The sequence below is a fragment of the Microtus oregoni genome, unplaced genomic scaffold (assembly GCF_018167655.1).
Source record: "Microtus oregoni isolate MIOR12 unplaced genomic scaffold, Mior012 000005F_ref0000423, whole genome shotgun sequence".
Lineage (NCBI taxonomy): Eukaryota > Metazoa > Chordata > Mammalia > Rodentia > Cricetidae > Microtus > Microtus oregoni.
In genome coordinates this window covers 33,929,873-33,948,663 of record NW_024543064.1, presented here as the reverse complement: position 1 = coordinate 33,948,663, position 18,791 = coordinate 33,929,873, and the positions used below count along the sequence as shown (strand labels likewise).

At 50.3% G+C, this 18,791-nt stretch overlaps 1 protein-coding gene across 6 annotated transcripts in view; it reads right to left on the bottom strand.

Annotated features, from left to right (window-relative positions):
* The window catches only part of Rnf220 (ring finger protein 220), a 227,063-nt gene that overhangs the window by 12,025 nt on the left and 196,247 nt on the right, over positions 1-18,791 (bottom strand). Inside the window, exons 4-8 of one of the 6 annotated variants that reach the window (XM_041652340.1) lie at positions 15,425-15,470; positions 12,443-12,544; positions 5,731-5,773; positions 2,544-2,665; positions 1,984-2,116 (exon numbers count right to left, since the gene is read on the bottom strand). In XM_041652340.1, coding sequence (XP_041508274.1) covers positions 1,984-2,116; positions 2,544-2,665; positions 5,731-5,773; positions 12,443-12,544; positions 15,425-15,470 — 446 coding nt within the window. Of the gene's footprint in view, positions 1-1,983; positions 2,117-2,543; positions 2,666-5,066; positions 5,696-5,730; positions 5,774-5,929; positions 6,182-12,442; positions 12,545-15,424; positions 15,471-18,791 lie in introns of those variants that run through there. The other 5 variants (XM_041652341.1, XM_041652345.1, XM_041652342.1 and 2 more) reach the window with 5 other exon arrangements.

The following is an 18,791-nucleotide window of genomic DNA, read 5'->3' as shown; positions in this document are numbered from 1 at the left end:
CACTCCCTCTAACCGGTCTTGGCAGGCAATCTAATTCCTCCTGAAAAGGTCACCGCCATTTTAACTGCCTTTCAATCACATTAAGCAGGAGCTGCCCAGCTTGCGGCCCAGCCCGCCCGGCAGGCGATCAATGCACCGCACTGACACCAGCCGCCTGGCAGGGCCACACCCAACCCCCCAAGAATTGGGCCTATTGGTCCTGGCCAGGGAGGGTAGGCTGACAGATGGCCAGCTTTTGCAGATGGGTTTCAGGGCAGAGGCAGTCAGGATCAGCCAGGACCTCTCTTTGATAGCCCCCTCCCACTGAGGAGGCTCAGCCTCCATCGCTCCACTCTCTGCTTCGTGGCCCCTGCTGATCTCGCTGTAAAACAGCCTTTCAAGTCAGCCTGTCTTTTGACTGCACTAAGCTGTTTAAGAGGCGGCAGCAGCTTCTATCAGGAAAGCCGGAGCAATTCTCTGCAGATAAAGGCCCCTCCGGCCCCGTTCCCTCTTCAAGTCCACTCTCATTCTCGCTCTCCAAACCGCTCAAAGAAAAGCCCGCTTTGAACTCTCCTCAGGAATTCTTGAAAGGAACAACCTCACAGTGTAAACACACCCGGAAAAATGATCCCCACCCGGGCCCTCAGAGCTCCCCATACCAGTTGCTGGTGCATCCCTAGACAGAGAGACTTCGCCGGAGCAGCAGGCCCTGTGCAGCCTGACCCACTCAGGCACTCCACGCGTGCGAGAACCACTAGGTCCCACTCTCTGCCAAGAAACCTAGGGAACTGCCACTGCAGCTGGTGTGTCTAGGTGCAGCTGACAACACAGCTAACCTAGAAAGCTTTCCAGAACTGACCCAGCAGGGACTGCTGCCTTCAACACCTACACACACCTCAGTACTAAGAGTGTCCAGCTCAGGCTCGGGGGGATTCTTTTTTAGCCCTCTAGACTGACCACTCTCCTTGTCTTCGGATTGGTGGGGTAACATGCAAGAAGCCCGGAGGCACAATGCCCCATCTGTACTGGACGGCCCAGCACTGTTCTCAGATGAGCCCGGGTGGTGTGGTTCTAAGGAAGCAAAGACTTTGGGGGCTGCTGTGAGATTCCCTAAGGAGCACACACAGTAGGACTCCCAAGGGTGTTGCCCAGACACAGGAGGCAGATGGGATGCAGCCTGGCTCTCTTAATGACCACAACCTGCATTGCCAGCTGTGCTTTTACAAAGAACTAAAAGCCAAGAAGCAGCTGCCTCTTCCCCTTGCCCATGGAAGGAGAGCTTGACAAGAAGACACTGACCCTGGGCACCCAACCAATTCTTCTGTCTCTTCTCAGGGGGCAACTCTTGTCCTAGGAACTAGGAAGGCAGCAGAGATGAGGAGGGCCCTGCAGACTCTTCTGCAACAATTGGGGAGAGCCCAGGGGAAGCAGGGAGCAGCTGAGCCCAGGCCCCTCTTGCCTCAGGGCAGAGGGCGCCCTGGGAGAAGAGATGGGATCAGAGCTAAAATTAGATTCACCAATGAAGCTCATGGGAGGTCAAATTTTGCCATAACTCACTCTCTCCTCTGTAACTGATTTCCCTGACATAGAGCTGAGGAGGAGGAGGAGGAAAATCCAATGTGTTTGCCTAGAAGCCCTGAGGGCCCCGAGTGCTGGAGGTGTACAGTAGGTTGCTGGATTCTCATTTATCAGCCTTAAGAGGGATGGAGTGATAAATGCATAACCGTCCCTTTAATATTTTATGCAGGTGCTAACGCGGCTTGGCTGTCACCTTCAATGCATCACCCGAGGCTGAGAGCCCCCCTCGTCATTGCTAGCTTGCAGCCTCACAATTCCATTTCCCCACCCAAATACATCCACTTTAATATGCACATCACAGGCAGGCAGCACGGCCACAAAGGAGCCCCACCAGCAGTAGTTCCCACGTGGTGAAAATGATGACCAGCTACCAGCAGTGATCTGGTCACCAGAGTGCCACTACCCAAGTTGTCAGCTGCTTTATACCTCGGAAGCCACCTTCCAGGAGTGTGGTAGCCCGTATCCGCTTCTGCCCACACCACTCATACTCCTCAAAGCGGTTGCTGCTCTCATGCTCGATGTCCACAGCATCGTCCTCAGCCATGCAGGAGCCTTCCCTCTGTGAAGAGCAGAGCAGCATCATGCAGAGCCCAGGCCATCCCTACCTGCTCCCAAAGCCTGCAAGGAAGGCACAGCCCTAGTCCCTGCTGTGGGATGCCAAATAAGCTCCCGTGAAACACAACCAATATGAAAATCGAAGACCTGGGCCTCTTCCCCATAATTTTCCACAGGAGCCCAAACAGGGAATAAGTGGAAGTGAGAGCAAAAGAGGAAAGCAAAGAGCAGAGGGGAAGAAGCAGCTGATAGCATGTGGAGAGCCGGGAGCCCAGAGATTAGGGACGTTAGCAGCAGTGTCGGGGAGGGAGGAGGGAGGTGGGTGGCCACAGCCCGCTACCTTAGAAAGGAGCCCAGAGATTAGGGGCATCAGCAGCAGTGTTGGGGAGGGAGGAGGAAGGGAGGAGGAAGGGAGGCCACAGCCCCGCTACCTTGGAAAGGCAGTGCTCCACATGCCTACTCATCTCCTGCTCCGATCCTGCCAGGGGGCGGCTGCACAGGGGACATACCTGCCCTTCATCTTGCTTCCTCCTTTTCATTTTCCCAATCCGAGCTGCATGGAAAAACAGAAAATAAAGCACAAAATAAGCTGATGGTCACTGTAGCTCTGTAGTTCAGTGCCTGATGCAGCCCTAATTCTTCAGCGCCTCTTACTCTTCAGGGACCCAGGTTTGCTCCTTGATGGCCACAGCTGCCTCAAGTGTAGCCCACCCTCCCTAGCTGCAGTGCCCAGCGAGTCCAGCAGGCAGAGAAACTCCCTGGATGGCTCTAGAAAACCAAACCCATAGACTCTACTCACTGGTGCTTGGAAATACAGCTCTAAAGATTTTCTTAAAATCCCAGGCTATTCCAAGGCTTGATCTGATCTACTGTTTACTCACACTTTAGAAACTTTCTTTGTTCCAGGACCAAGCACCCCAAGTGTGGCACCTAGGATACCGCTTAAGGTCATGCCAAGAGCACTATCTCTGATGTCTCTGCAGATCCCATTTTACAGGAAAGGAGACTGAGGCCCAATTGTAAAAGTACAGAGGGTCTGGGTTAAACCTTGGGCAGCCAGGTCAGGGTACCAGAAGAGGGCAGGCTTCATAGTTCTTATCCAAATCTGTCCCATCATGTCTAATCAGTACAGAGGACTGGCAGGCCCCAGAGGCAGAGACCTGCCTGCCATGCTGTCCCAAAGGGGGCTCAGTTCCAAGGCGCACACTGCAAGCCCACAGCACTGCTAATTAATGCTGAGAGATGCAATCATTTCTAATTAGCTCACTAATCCTTCTCTGCCGCCCTCCTGTCACCAAGGCAGGAAGAGGTCAAAACAAGAGACTCTTTCCTTTTCGCCCCTCCCAGAATGCAACAGCAGGATAAGTGATGGCCACTTTGAGACTGGACTGATGGGGGAAGGGTTAAGGAACTTGTCATGGAGGGAAAGTTTTTCTGTTGAAGGGCCAGGAAGAATTCTCTTAGGTATGCGGATCCTGATGGAAAATTCATGAATAGTCAAGAGAGGGAAACACAGGCCAGAGCTTAGTGCTAGATTAGGGTCTCTACTGTATGTGGGTCTCAGGGCCGCTGTAGCTAGGTATGTCTCACTGTGGCACAAAAGGAGGCTTCACTGGCATCTACAGCTGAAGCAAAGATTGTCTTCCCACTTGTTGTTTGGAGATAGGGTTTCTCTATGTAGCCTTGGCTATCCTGGAACTCACTCTGTAGATCATGCTGGCCTCCAACTCACAGAAATCCACCTGCCGTTGAGTGGGATTAAAGGTGTGTGCCACCACACCTGGCTTGTCTTCCCACATTTTAACAAATGAAGAAACCTATCACAGAACATGCCTAAGTACTCAACAAGTATCAAAGGCAAGCCTGAGTCTCCAGCCTAGAATGCCCCCCTTGTACCCAAGAGGCTCCCACCTCAGCGTTATAAGGGAGGCTGATCCCATGAGTTCGCTAGGGCCCCAGCCTCTTTGCCTGGGGAGGATCTGAGGTAGCGAGTTTCTCAAACTGTAGGAACAGCGGCCCCAGAAAGAGCCAAAGCCTATAAAAACTACATGTGCAATTACAGAACCTAGGTCTGTCAGCCTAAACTATCGCTGCAGTTCCCTGTGTTTCCACTACAGAGATGCTGTGACCGTCTTCTGGGTCCTTTGTGCTTATAGATCCAGATCTGCTCTGCTTGACCCAACCCTTGGAATTTCAGGCTCAGGCAAGCTTCGCACGGCAGAGCTAGGGATAAAGAAGGCATGCAAGACATCGGAAGGGAACTGGTGAAGGCTCTAGAGGTACTGGAACTGTAGCGTGGAGCAGTGTGCCCACAAAGGTCCCTTACATTCTTGCCAAACCTGAAGGCACCTCCCTGGGTAAGAAGAGGCTAACTACCCATGATGTGGTAAATCCAGTAACTGAATCTGGGTAATGGTGGCTCAATGCCTGTAAATTCCAGGCTAGCCTGGGCTATATGATGGGCCCTCATCTCCAAACAAAAAGATCTGACCACTGAATAAAGAAAGGAGTGAGCGCAATACTGCTGGATGTCCCTTCCAGCCCCTGACAGGCCGTGTTCACCTGCAAATTCCCAGGCAAGCAAGGACGGTTGGCTTTCCCCTGACCACTCCTGGAAGTCCTGAACAAGCTTTCCGCGATGTGGCAGGTTTTGCTCGGTCCTTGAAGCTGGAACAGCGGGCTTTAATCATGCTCACCTACACCAACTGATGCTATCAAACAAGCGGCCTTCAACTCCCAGAGCCTCAGTTTCCCTATTTATAAAATACATGCAGGTATTTTCCTCTCAGTGACAGAATGGCGCCAGCCCACAGTCAGTGTTTTTCTCTTTTCCACACTGGGCTAAACCTGGAGGGCGCAATCAAGTCGTAGGGGCTGGGGATCGTAAACATTCATGCTCTGACTCACCAGCTGGCCCAGAGACCCTAAGCCCTTTACAGCGAACCCCAACTTACACCACACCTCAGTCAGCACAAAAAGCGGGACCATTCAATTGTGTTCAGCAAACAGGAATGCTCCAGAGGTTTGAATCCAAAAGAGGGACCGCCAGGTAGTGCGTACGCGGCCTGCTTTCAGAAAAGGCCTCTAAGAGCTGTCGAACCCACGCTGATCACCTTTGTGAAATGTGGGCCGACTGATAACTCAAAGAGCCCTGGGACGAGTTAGTTCCTGTTGCCGTGGGAACTCCAGATCTCATGGCATTGTCAAGTCTCAGCAGAGAGGCTGCATTCACACTACTGGGCACTGATTAAAAACTAGAAGAAAAACATTCGCAGCGCCCTGCCGACTTGTATAGTGAGGTCCCAGCAGTCTGCAAATTCAAAGCTGAGCTCCCGAGTGGAATTGTGTAGCTTGTTCCTCATTCTCCGACACTTATTGTCCCCCAGGGTTCTTTCGGGCCTTTAGAAAGGCTTTGGGCACGAGCTGAGTACCGTAACCCTCCATTAGACAGACGGGGAAACTGAGGGCGGTAGCCTTGGTTTGCACTCTCAGACGCTGGGACTGCCAAAAAGTCAGTTGGCCCGATGATGAAGAGACCCGGGCAAGCCAGGAGCTGCGGGCAGTGAAGGAGGGAGGAGGCCGGGGGTGGGGCGGAGGGAGGGGCCGGACCGGACTCACCATTCAGTCGGGTTTGCCGGTTGGCTCGCACTCGCAGGAAGGTCTGGGAGAAAATCCCCGGCAGATGCAAAAAATAAAAAAATAAAAAAATAAAAAAAATAAAGCACAGAGCGTCAGATGCGGCCTGGAGTCCCGGCCCCTACCCTAATACCTGACCCTCATCCAGGCCCGCCCCGCCCCAAACAGCCCGTAAACAAACCTACTTCCTCCCTCTCGCCGGGCCCCCTGCTCCTCCGGCCGCTCCGGGCCCTCGGCATAGCCGCCGGGGCTGCTCTAACGGGACCCCCCGGCCGCCGGGCGGTGCCGCCCCAGCCCCAGCCTCTGGTGCTCTGGGCCCCGCGGCAGCCCGGCAGGCGAGGGCGGCGATGCGGGCGGATTCCCCCCGGCTGCCCGGCGGCGGCGGCACCTCAGTTCCCAGCAGCGGCGGCGGCCATGTTGGTCCTGATCACGTGACCCGCCGCCGTAACGCGCCGGGGGTGAAAGTTCACGGGAGGGGGTTGCGGGCAGACCCGGGCCAGGAAATTGCGGCTTGGCTACGGGGTAACAACCTGCTGGGGCCGCCCCCTCCGGCCCCTCCTACAGCCCCTAAGGACTCTCCGCCTCAGCCTGGGCTGCCCACTGGTGCTTCCCACCACGCCACGCTCCATCGGCCTCTGGGCTCGACCTGGGCTCCTGGTTTGCGCGCGCGGGTCCAGGGCAGCACCCCCAATGAGTGCTTTTCCAGGGAGAAGGCATAGGCATTCCCGCTCATCTGCGGGGCCTATCGCCGCCAAAGCCCACTTCATCACAGCCTCTAGCCCGGTGTAGAATACCCCACTTTTCATCGCCTGCAGGCCGTTCCCGGAGCGCCCATAAGTATCACGTGCCCATTAGGCCAACAGCTATCTAAATAGGCATCTTTCTCCTGGGTTCTCAGGACATTTGTCAAGTGTGCTCACTCGGTTGCCTTTGATGCCACTCCCATTTATCCCTCATGGTGAAATTTCTCTCTCTCTCTCTCTCTCTCTCTCTCTCTCTCTCTTTCCCTCCCTCCCTTCCTTCCTCCCTCCCTCCCTCCCTCCATTTCGAGACATGGTTTCTTTAATAATCCTGGCTGTCATGGAACTCATTCTGTAGACCAGGCTGGCCTCGAACTCACGGAGATCCTCATGCCTCTGCCTTCCGTTGGGGTATGTGCCACCACTGTGTGCGAATCTTCTGGATCTTGGGAATCTACCTTTAAATATTTAAATTTTCTTATCTGCACCTCCTCTTTATCTCTTACAACCTTAAGCTTCCCCTCCTGAAAGATTATATCCATCTCTATCGTTTTTTTTGCCTGTATAAATTTACATTGGTGGGCTGACACTCCAGAGCTGGGGCTGCTAAGAGTCATTCGTGCAAACCCGGAAGCCAGCACGTCACAGCTATAGGAGGACAACCCTCAGGATTTCTTCCCTGACTACTTTGGTTTTCACAATGCTTAGCTTCTATTGGCTCTCTCAATTGCAGGTGTTTCTCAGCTCATTTCCTGATCTCCAGTTTCCCTGCAACCAATCCTCCCCACATGATCCTTCTTTTGGGCAAAATTAACATCTCTCCCTTCCTTTAAATCTCTCTAGGATTTACCAGAGATCTTCAACTTGACTCGCCACTGCACGGCCTGCTCCTCTGGTCTGTTGTACCACATCTGTTCCGTCGTTTGCGCCCCGACACCCCACCACCACCTCTGCAGAGCTATCGGTAGATCTTTTGAACACTGTGTGCCGGGTTCAGATGGCTCCATGCTCTGTGATAGCCACAGCTCGTTGCTGTTTATCCAGCAGGGCTCTGGCAAGGCTCCATTGTTCTTTCCTACCCTGTTACTGGGTTTGTTGTCTGAGTTTTCTCAGTCTCTGATCATGTGTACTTTCACTATTTAAATATTTCTTTTCTTGGAAGGCTGCTCATCTGTATCTAGTCTAGTCACTAAACACAGGTCTACCGTGAAGGAGCTGTCAGTGGGACAAGCCCTGAGCCAATAAAGAGCTGGGGAATTGCTCTCGTTTGAAACTAGAATATCCCCTAAAGACCGTGTATTACAGGCTTGGTCTCTGGCTGAGTTCTATCGTGAGGTGATAGAACCTGGAAGAGGTGGGCCTAGTGAGAAGTCTTCTGTGCCCTCACAGACCCAAAGCAACAAGGCCAACCAATCACAGGCTAAAACCATGAGCCAAAGTAAGCTGTTCATTTCAGGAACGGGTTACAGTAATGGAAATCTTGACTAACACAGGGACAATCTGGGATAGAGGGACACACAGATTTCTGTTTCGAATTTTAACTTGTTTCTCATAAGTTATATTACTAGAAAAGTCTGGAGACCATAAATTCTACCTTGTACAGTTGCCATGGTAAAGTGACATCATGGTTGAAGTGGGTTAGACACTCAGCAGGGGACAATAGGAATCCAAACCGGAAACCAATACCCTCTGCTTAATCTGGTAATTTGATTTGATTTTTTTCCCATACTGAGGACTGAATCAAAATCAGGCCCCAAACATGCTAAGAGTGTGCTCTAGTACTGAGCTACACCTCCGTCGCTTTTCAGTATTTTAGTTTCAAACAGGGTCTAGCAAGTTGAACTCTGAACTTGAGCCGGACCTGGCTTCAGCTTGCAATTGGTCCTGCTCTGCCTCCTGGGTAGTTGGGAATGCCCAGCTTCTAGTGATGTGTAAAGTCCAGCACATTTGCCTGGGACGGCAGAACAAGCAGGGGATCCCCAGCTGGTTTCTGGTTTTGTGTCCTGCCAATTTCACTTTCCAAAAACACATCCAGGAAACATTTAGCTTTAATTCTGGGAGCACGTACCTTTTCAACAAAACTGGATTGTACCAGGTCCCTCAATATACCATTCCACATTATTCCACTATATTCTTTGCATACAGTATTGCCTGTATCTAGAATATCTCTCTTCCTCATTCACCCAGGGGAACTTCTATTCCTTCTCTGAAACGCAGGTTGGTCATTACCCCCTCTGTGAGGCTTGTGGTGATTTTCCTTTAATTGTGCTATCTTAGAAACCCACTATTCCCTTTTCACCACGTTTAAACTCTGAGCCATAATGCAGACAAGGACAGGGACTGCTCAGGAAGGCTCAGGTCAGGTCTTTGCTTTGGAGGAACTCCAAGTCTAGTAAAGAGTCAGATTCCTTGTGATACATTAAATGTGGTCACCGGTATTTGCAGGTTCTCTCCAGAATGGCATCACCTCCCCCCTTGATTAAGGGCTGGCTTTGGGTCTTGCTTTGCCCAATAGAAAGCAATGAAAACGATGCTGCATAGCTTCCAGATTCTGGTCTCAAGAAGCCTTGCAACTTTGACCGCTGTCTTAGTGGGACACTACCTAGAATCTGCTAAGGAAAAAAGGGGAGGAGAGGTAGGCTGGAAATGTAGCTCAGTTGCTAGAGTGGTTGCCTAGCATGCATGAGGTCCTGGGTTCAATCCCCATTGTTCCCCAGTCTCAAAGAAAGAGAGGAAGGGAGAAGTAGAGGGAAAAATATAGTTGTGGACAGGACAGGAACCATGTGCTGAGGCCAGCTCTGAATGAGCTGAATGAGTAAGGGAATGGCTGGTCAACAAGGACTCTATGTCCTACCACAAAGACATGCTCATCTATGTTTACTGCCGCATTATCTATAGTAAGTAGGAAATGGAACCAGCCTAGATGTCCCTCGACAAGAATGGATAATGAGGGGCTGGCAGGATTGCTAGGCAGTTAAAAGGAATTGTTTTTGCAGAGGATCCAAGTTTAGTTCCCAGCACCTGCATGGTGGCTCACAACCATCTGTAACTCTAGTTCCAGGGGATCTGACTTTTTCTTCAAACCTCTGAGGACACCAGGCACTCACATGGTGCACATACATACGTGAAAGCAAAACCATTCATATACATAAAAATAAATAAATCCGGCAAAGGCAGGCAGATCTCTGTGAGTTTAAAGTCAGCCTGGTCTACGAGCTAGTCCCAACACAGCCAGGACAAAGAAACCCTGTCTCAAAAATATAATAATAAATAAATGTAAATATAAATAAAGAAATCTAAATATTTTTAAAGAATGGATATTGAAAATGTACTATATATACATGATGTAATTGTATGTGTGTGTGTGTGTGTGTGTGTGTGTGTGTGGTGTAGTGCGCATGCACACTGCCCTGTATATTTATTTACCTACTGAAGGTGGTTCCTTCTGACTAAGAAAAAAAGCTGATATAAACATTTGTGTGAAAGTGTGTGTGTGTGCATTTAAGTTTTCATCTTCTTCAGGTATAATCCAGCATTGTATGGTAATATGTGTAGGCCAGGTACGGTGTATACAAGAGTTAGTTCGGTAAGTTGAGACTGAATCACTGTGGAAGGGAGCAGCAAGAGTCTAAGTGGGAATACACGTTGCATCCAAATCACAGAACGTTGGTGCTAAGCAAGAAACTTGAACTTTTTAGCTTATAAATTGCTTAATCTGATTGGTCATTTAGGAAGGTACTTGGCAATCCTACAATTCAGGAGGCTGAGGTAAAAGGATTGCATTGAGTGTGAGCCAGCTCGAGTTACACTATGAGGCTTTGTACCAACACCTCCCCCCCCCCCCAAAAAAAAAAGATCCTGAAATGCTTGTCCATAGTGGCACATTGCTGTAATACCAGCACTAGGGAGGCAGAGACAGGAGGATCACTGTGAGTTTGGGACCAGACTGGGCAGCATGGTGAGAACCTATTTCAAAGTAGGGACGGCTGTTTTGAGTCTAGAATGGGGTAGAATTTGAGTCTGGGGGTACCTGAATGTGCTCTAGAGGTTTCCATACCTCCCTAAATCAGGTACAAATAAACACCAGTTAGGAATGTGTGGGTACATTCCTTCAGGCAAGAGGCTTTCCTCATATGCTTCAGAGAACAAAGAAACACATCTGGGAGTGGAATGGGGTCAGCAAGCCAGTTGGTGCCTGGTGGTCCTTTTCTCCTCTTTGTGGTGTTGAGGGTGCAGTGAGCAGTGGGAGGATGGATCTCTGAGGGCGGGCCTCTCTGCCTATCCGTTGGAAGGGAACTCTGTGGAGCAGAGTTTTATCTCCTTACACCTAAATTCCCTGAGTCAGGTCACGTTTCCACCTCCAGCCTGGTTGTCTTATTAGTGTAGTATCTGGGGCTGACTGGGGTCTCTCTGAGAAGAGGGTTCATGGGGCAGCAGAGATGATGGTTCATGGGTTAAGAGCGCTTCCAGAGGACCCAAGTTTGGTTTCTGGCGCTCGAGTCAGACTTCTCACAACCACCTGTAACTCTGCTTGTAGGGGATTCAATGCTTCTGGCCTCTGTGGACATCTGCACTTATGTGTTGCATGTGTGTGTGAGCACGCACACACACACATACACACACACACACACACACACACTATTTAAAAACAAAACAGCATTCATGGGTACATAGATATATTTTCCCCCAGCCATGGCACTTTGGGCTATTATTTTTTAAATAATTAAAAAATTGTTTACTATTCTTTTTTATGTGTTTTACCTGCATATGTGTGTATGTATATATGTATGTATGTATGTATATATGTGCACCATGTGGGTGTGGTACCCACAGGGGCCAGAAGAGGATGTAGAATCCCTTCAGACTGGGGTTCTAGATGATTGTGAGCCCAGGACCCTCTGGAAGAGCAGCCAGTGCTCTTAACCACTGAGCTAAATCTCTCACCCCTTGGACTATGCATTTCAACCCCACACTGAGGAGTGGCTGGGACTAGCCTACTCTGAGACCTAGAGAATTTTGTCTTCTTTTCCTGAATGATGTTGAGATTGCTCCATTCTAGGCCAAGTGCTCTATCTGAGAGTCGAGTCCTCAGCCCCATTTGCACTTGGCACTCCATTCTGGAAGCTTGGCATCCTGATGGATGGCAGCGGAGGAAGGGGTTCCTGAGGAAATACCTTTCTTCAGTTCCAGCCGAGATGCCCTGGATGCCTACGAGGACCACGGCTGTCCACCCAGGCTACCAGCACCTGCTGCTCTGCCTTTCCATGTAAGATCCCTTTTCCCTTCCAAACTGGGACTCCCTAGAAAGCCCTGCTGCCATGGAAACAAATGGTCCTTGGAGCAGGATCTTGTTTTCTGCCATCTGAGTGGGTTCTCAAAAGCAGCGCTCCATCTCCCAGACCCGGCGGGACCCTGGAGGAAGGTCTTTCTCCTTTCTACCTCAGAGAAAGCCCATCAAAAGTTTCGCAGCTGCCCTTGGGTCCCCTTTCTGCTCTGATTTTTTAGGACTTATTTCCTTCCTGTTTGACTATGACACCCACAGGCAACATCTGCCTGCTTCTTCCCTGGTCTTGATATTGAGGTTTGTCAGGAACACATACTTATTTGACTCCAGGGGTCTGTCTTTTGAGGCTAGAAATCTCCAGTGATTCTGGACTATATTTCTAGCCCCCTCCCATAAGACAAGAATCCCATAAGCCACTCCCCAATGGATAGAATCCTTCAAAAGTATGCAGAACCAGCAGAGCCCCAAAGAATGTGGCATCTCACTCTAAAATCCATCTCTTAATAAGGCCCATTCCCCAAGGCCTGTGCTTTCTAAGCCCCCTTAGGGCACTGGACACAAAGAGCACCAAACACAGCTCCGGCCTTGTCAGGAGGAGCTAGCACCATGCATGGGCTGGAGTCTCTCACCCAGGCGAGATTGTCCTGGCCTCCTGCCAGACCGTCCTCACCTGGTATCTGTCTGAGTGGTGCAGGTCGTCAGCGGCAGAAGAGTGTGGTGACGCCGTGGGAGAGTCTCCTTCCCTCTTTATGGAAGCAGACAACAGGAGGGACTGGAAGAAGAAAAGGACACACGGCCCCAGGCCAAGTGAGACCAACAGTTGGTGCCCAGGACCTCCTGTCCTCCAGGAGTTTTAGAAGTGAGACAGAGGGAGGGCAAAGGAATAGCAGACTACTGTGAACATCTGGAGTGACGCGGTCAAGCACGAAAGTCCCGTTATGAGAGAGGACGGATAACGGGTGTTAGGTCTACATATAGACCCTTGCTTGTTGATTTTGTTTGAGACAGTGTTTCACTCTTAGTTCTGGCTGGCCTGGAACTCCCAGTGATCCTCCTAACACGGCCTCTCATGTGCCGAGGTTACATGCATGCACCTCAACACTGGCTAGATAGAACCTTGTTCTGCTAAGCTCCACCTCGAGGAGAGGGACTCTCTACCCACTCTCAGATGAGCTTTGTTCTTCCTTCCAGAGCAGACACTCTGGGACCCATGTGAAGGGTTGGGGATAAAGCCACATACCTGCCACCTTGCCTGCCCCTAATACAGGCTGATGGCAGCCCCACTATAGAGACAGTAAATTAAATAATATGTATGAGTTTCCAGCATGGAGCTAGGGATGTACGCTGGGTCCATTTAGCCCTGCGCTGTGGAGATGACCCCAGCAAAAACCCCAGCAAAACTAATCCCCCTCCGTCAATCCCAGATGGCCTCTTCTACATACGCCGGCAGTTTAGATTAATAAACTGTCTGCTTTAGATTGTGCGCGAGCACCACGAGTCTAAATACCACATGGCACGTTCAGCTCAAAGAGCCAGCTCTTGGCGAGGCCTGTTCAGCTGCAAATGGGGGGCTCAGAGGCCTGAAAACAACCCACGCCCCCTCCCTTCTTCATCTTGCACAGCTCGAGCCGGAAGCACACAGTTCCCCAGAAGTCCCCCCACAGCCTCGAAACCCATGCCAAATCACCAGTGACAGCCCAAAGAAAGCAATTTGGGGAAGATGGAGCAGCCATTTATCCTTCATCTCTGACTGAACCTTAGGATGTGACCCGCATGCAGTGGCCATGCTACACATCCTTGGTCAAGGGCCCTAGCAGTGAGGGGGTCTGGTCCCAGCTGCTCATGTGCCAGGGGGCCCTGATATATTCATAACTCAGGAGCTGGAGGAGCAGGGAGGCTGCAGACGGCCTGGGATGGGACTTCTTCACCTACCACAGCCTGATGGGAGGGCTGGGGGGTGACACCCCCAGCCCAGAAGGTGTCAGGCAACGTTCTTCCCCAATCCCAAGGAAGATGTTGAGGAGAGAGAACAGCGTGACAGAGTCTGTGGCCCCCCAACAGTCACAAAGCTCTCCTCTGTCTGTTTCTGGCTTTCTCTAGGTTAGAAGCCCTGAGAGGCCTCAACATTACACCTGGGGCAAGCGGAATAAAAAAAGGTCACTGGCGCTTTTTAAACATGGACCAAAAAGCAGTAAAATGTGTTTTGAAAAAAAAAATCCTGGCATTAAATCATGACTTTTTGCCTGGCTCTTCGCCTCATTAAAAGTGGCCTTTTGGAAGGTAAAATTATCATTGTAAGCGATAAGATCTTTAAGAAAATAATTCACGGCTTCTTCACCCTTTAATATGATAGCCGCCACCGGCTAATTTTTTTCTTAATGGCAACGAGGCCATCAATCTTGTCTAAGGGCCCCTCGCCCTCTTCTTCTCCCTCCCTTTCTCTCTCCCTCCCTGTCCTCTCAGTAGCTCACTTCAACCTTCTGCTTTCTGCCCCTTTCTCCTATGACCTGCTTCCCTAAAGCTGAGGTCAAGGCCTAGAAGAAGCCAGCGACTGATCAGCTCTGGGAGTTTCCCTGGGAATAGGTGAGCACTGGTCCCTTTTTTCTGCATCTAGTGATCAGTACGCCAGTGTCCCAGGTTGCAGGCATGTGTCTGTGCTTAAGACTTCCTGGGTATACATTCTGACCCATGGGTCACGTAAGTATGGATGAAGGGTGTGTCTGCCAGGGCTGGTCCTGAGAACACAAGCCCTTCCGGTTTCTGGTGTCTCGGTCTTGCCACTCACACTCAGCTAGTAGCTGAACTAGAACTTCAGTTCCTTCACCGTTAAACATGGTACTCAGGGGCAAACAAGGCCTCTGTGGCTTCTTGCTTCCTCCAGTCCACAGCTACCTGGCTGCCCTATCCCTTTCTATTCCAGGCCTTGGCCAGGGTCTGCACCAGTCCCAAGCTGGGCTGGATTCTCTGTTCCTCTTTCACAGTTGGCTGTGGCTTAGCAAGTTTTGAATGAGGGTGATTAGTCTATCTCCTCTCAAGGCCCAAGGGACAGTTGGCTAAAGTCATGGAGGTGATACTTGTCACTGACTCCTTTTCCCAAAATTACCCATTTAGAGGTCACTGGTGACTTTAGGCCTTTCAAATATATGGACCGCTTCATGCCTCTTTCCCTACTGGGCCCCTGACCACCCAGACATTTTGAAACCGCTTTTCTTTAGGAAAGTGGGAGACACACTCTCCTGTGATCCTCCTAAGACCCTCACTTTGTTTTAACCCTCAGGGGTCCCTGGGGGCTTTCTTATGGCCTAGCATTTGTTCTTAGCTTCTCACACTCCCGCCCACTGAATAAATACATTCTCCAAGGTTCAACACCCACTTCTCAGTTGCCATGAAACACACAGGGGAATAATGTGAGACCCGGAGAGAAAGCAGGCAGCCTTCCCCAGAGGGATGAGACCAGGTATCCTGTGAGTACCTCTTTCTCTCCAGATTTCCATCCCTCACAATCACTACCTCTGGGGCAATGAGTACCATCTGCTGACATTCAGATGCTGGGGACAATTTGGAATCTGTGAGGAATGCCTCTCTCTCTTAGGAGGAGCCATACCTGGGAACACTTAGGTTGGAATGAGCAGGAGGGAAAGTGGCCACCTACCTTGGGGGTGCCTGGAGCCATGGCATCCTTCAGAAGGGAATTCTTGCTGCCAAGAAAGAAGAGAACAGGGTGACCATTCCACCTGGTGCCCAGGTCACGTGAACAAAGGTAGATTAACAAGGTAATCCCAAGAGAAGGCATTGCAAGCATGGTATGGTCCAGACAGCTAAGCCTAGCTCCACCCAGCCCACTCAACCCAGTGGCGTGGGACCTAGCTCCGTTTCTACCAGGTGCCAAGAACCATGATGGCCCCTGGAGGGGACACAGGCACCAGGTAGAGTGTTGGAAGATAGTGGCTTTACCTAGAATCAGCCCTGAAGACTCTGTCTGCCCTAGAGGCTCCCTTCCTGCCACTCCCTGCTCTCAGCCTGCTCTTAGTTCCTATGGGATTGGGGTGACGGGGCTGACATGACTCTTGTCAATTCTTCCTCCAACATGCTGCAAACTGTGTTAGGCTAGGAATGATCTCCCCCTGATTCAATTTGTCAGCCCCAGGCCCTCCGGCATCGGGCAGCAGGCAGGAGTGAGCTGGGCCCTGAAATATGGTGGGCAGTTCAGAACAGGCGGGGGCTGGGGTGGGAGGTGATGGATAGGTTGTGGGGGAGGCAAGGGCTGTGTTTAATAACAAAATTGGTATGCAAGGCCACATCCCACGCTAAGCATGAGTGATCCGGAGCCACAGAGTATTACAAATCCCGCTAAACAGATGCTGACAATGGAACAAGACGTATCAAATCAGATCCACTTCAGAAACATTAATATCCCTGTTCCCGTCCCTTCCTGCATGCTGCCCCCACTATACGGCTGCATTGTGCTCACGCGCTGGCGTGCATGCATGCACGGATGCTCATGCACACACACAAATACATACATACAAGGGGTTGTTGATACATGCACAGAGACAGACACAACCCATTTTCATCGGCTTTCCGCACAGACTCCCATGCAAAGCACATATGTAGAGTACAACCTCAGGGACAACCAGAAAGCATGAAAGGACACAGATACAATGCAAGCAGAATACACGGGACATGTATGGACTTAGTGAGTGTGTACATAAGGAAGACCTGCAGGTGTATTTGGGCACCCATTAGGCCAAACAGAGAAATGCATAATGCGTAAGCAAAAGCATAGGCAGAAATGGCTAAAATAGTGACTTTCAGTGGAATGAGGTGTGTGTGCCCACCCAGGGGACACTTGCAATGTCTGAATATACATATACACATACATACATAGACACATACATGTGCACCTATTGTATGTTAGGCAAATGCTCTACCACTGAGCTATATCCTAAGCCCCTAGAGATAGTTTTGATTGATTTCTGACTGTTCAAACTTGGGTGTGGAATGGGGATTGCTACTGGCATCTAGTGGATAGATGGTGTTTAACAACCTATACTATCCCAGACAGCCCCCTCACAAAGAATTATCGGACCCAAAATGTCAATAGTGCTGAGGTTGAGAAGCCCTGGTCTCAAGGCAGATACACAGACTTCCATTCTACCAACAGGCACATAGATGCAGGCAGTCACACCCGGAGACTCAGACATGCATACAGATGCACAAGGCCACAGGGTCACTCCCAGAGACATGGCCATAAAGACAAATTCACAGCAGCTATGCAGACAGGATGAGGAGCTGCTCATGTCCAGAGGTCCACATAGACACATGCAGAGATGGAGACACCTGTAAATTACTGACACACTTAGGCACATGCATACCCACAGATATAGACACATAGGGGAACACATACATGCACACACTCATGCACACGGCAGTGCAGAGACCCCCAGTCTCCACAGAGGAGAAAGTCCAGGTCTGAGTATCAGATTAGAGTCTGTTCACACAGCAGGAACAGCACAGAATAGGAAGGACTGCCAGTAAGGGTTCTGTTCTATTCCAGGTCGTTCCTTGTTGGTCTATGCCTGGTCAGAATGTAGGCACTGGGCATACAGAGCTGTCCTTGAGGAGTAGCTAGTTTGTTAGTTCACAACTTTTATCATTTCTTTTTCATTTCATTTTATATGTGCATTGGTGTGTATGTATGTCTGTGTGAAAGTGTCAGATCTTGGAGTTAGACAGTTATGAGCTGCCATGTGGGTCCTGGGAATTGAACTTGAGTCCTCTAGGAGAATAGCCAGTTCTCTTAACTGCTGAGCCATCTCTCCAGCCCCTTTTAACATTTCTTAACTTCTTCAGCCGCTCGGTGAACAACTAAGAGCATCACCTTTCTGCCCACAAAGAGAGCTATCTGCTATCCACACTGTTGTCATACTTGACCCTAGACTGGGATATGGCTATTGTGGCTGTCTTAGGTGAGATCAGAAAAAGAAGGAATAAAGAATTACTTATATTCACTGTATATGACAGAGACAGGCAGATAGATAGATAGATAGATAGATAGATAGATAATTTCACTGAATGACCAAAACTTTACAAAGTTGACTAACAGACTAAAAGACACTTTGGGACACTTCTGTGGTCATTCAGCCCATGGAGGGCTTGGAACATGAGTTCTAATGGTGCTTCTCTCAAGTTACATGGGACTTAGGCTCTAGTGCAGAACCCTGAGTTTCTTTTCGTCTCTGCTTGCTGTGCAACTTTGGGCAGGGTCTTGCTGATCCTGTGCACATTGACTTTACTTTTAAGTAGAATGGGATCATTCGAGGTCAGGATGTCCAGCCTGTGTTCTGGTAACCCCATCTTTCCATTTATTCTTAGCAAAGCTCCTCCCTTTGCTTGCATGTGGCCAGTTCAGCCTCTGATTCCTTCCCTTGCTCCGAGAAGTAGCCCACCCCCACCCCTTCGCTTCTATCAACCCCTTCAACTCCAAGTTTTCCCGGTTTCCCGGAGAGCCTGGGGAATGGTTTGACTCCAGAAGAGAGGTCTAAGTCCTGAGCTGAAGGCAGCCTGGCTCCCGCCCAGCCCATCAGCTCTGCCTTCCGTCCCTCCCTGTTTCCACAGCCCGCCCCCAACAATTTCCCTCCTTGCTCAGTCACTCGCTGCCTAGTGATCCATGGGTTTTAAATTATAACTGGGACCCAGGAAACGCGTTCCTAAGTACAATATTCATGGGCTGGGCTGACACTTTTAATTAAGGTGATTTACACTGAATTATCCTTGGAAATAAAGAAATGGTGCCCTGCCCGGGAATAAACCATCATCACCAGCCGCCTTTGTAAGTTACACTTCGTTTTAATCTATTTGGGGAATTGTTTATCTAGTTCATTACCCAACCAAACACCGAGGCCGGCCTTAAATAAGGCTTAAGTAGGGGTGGGGGCACTGCCATCTCTACACCCCGCCTCGCCTTCAGAGCTACCCAGTCTCCCTTTAGATTTTTTTTTTTTCAGCCCATTTCAAGT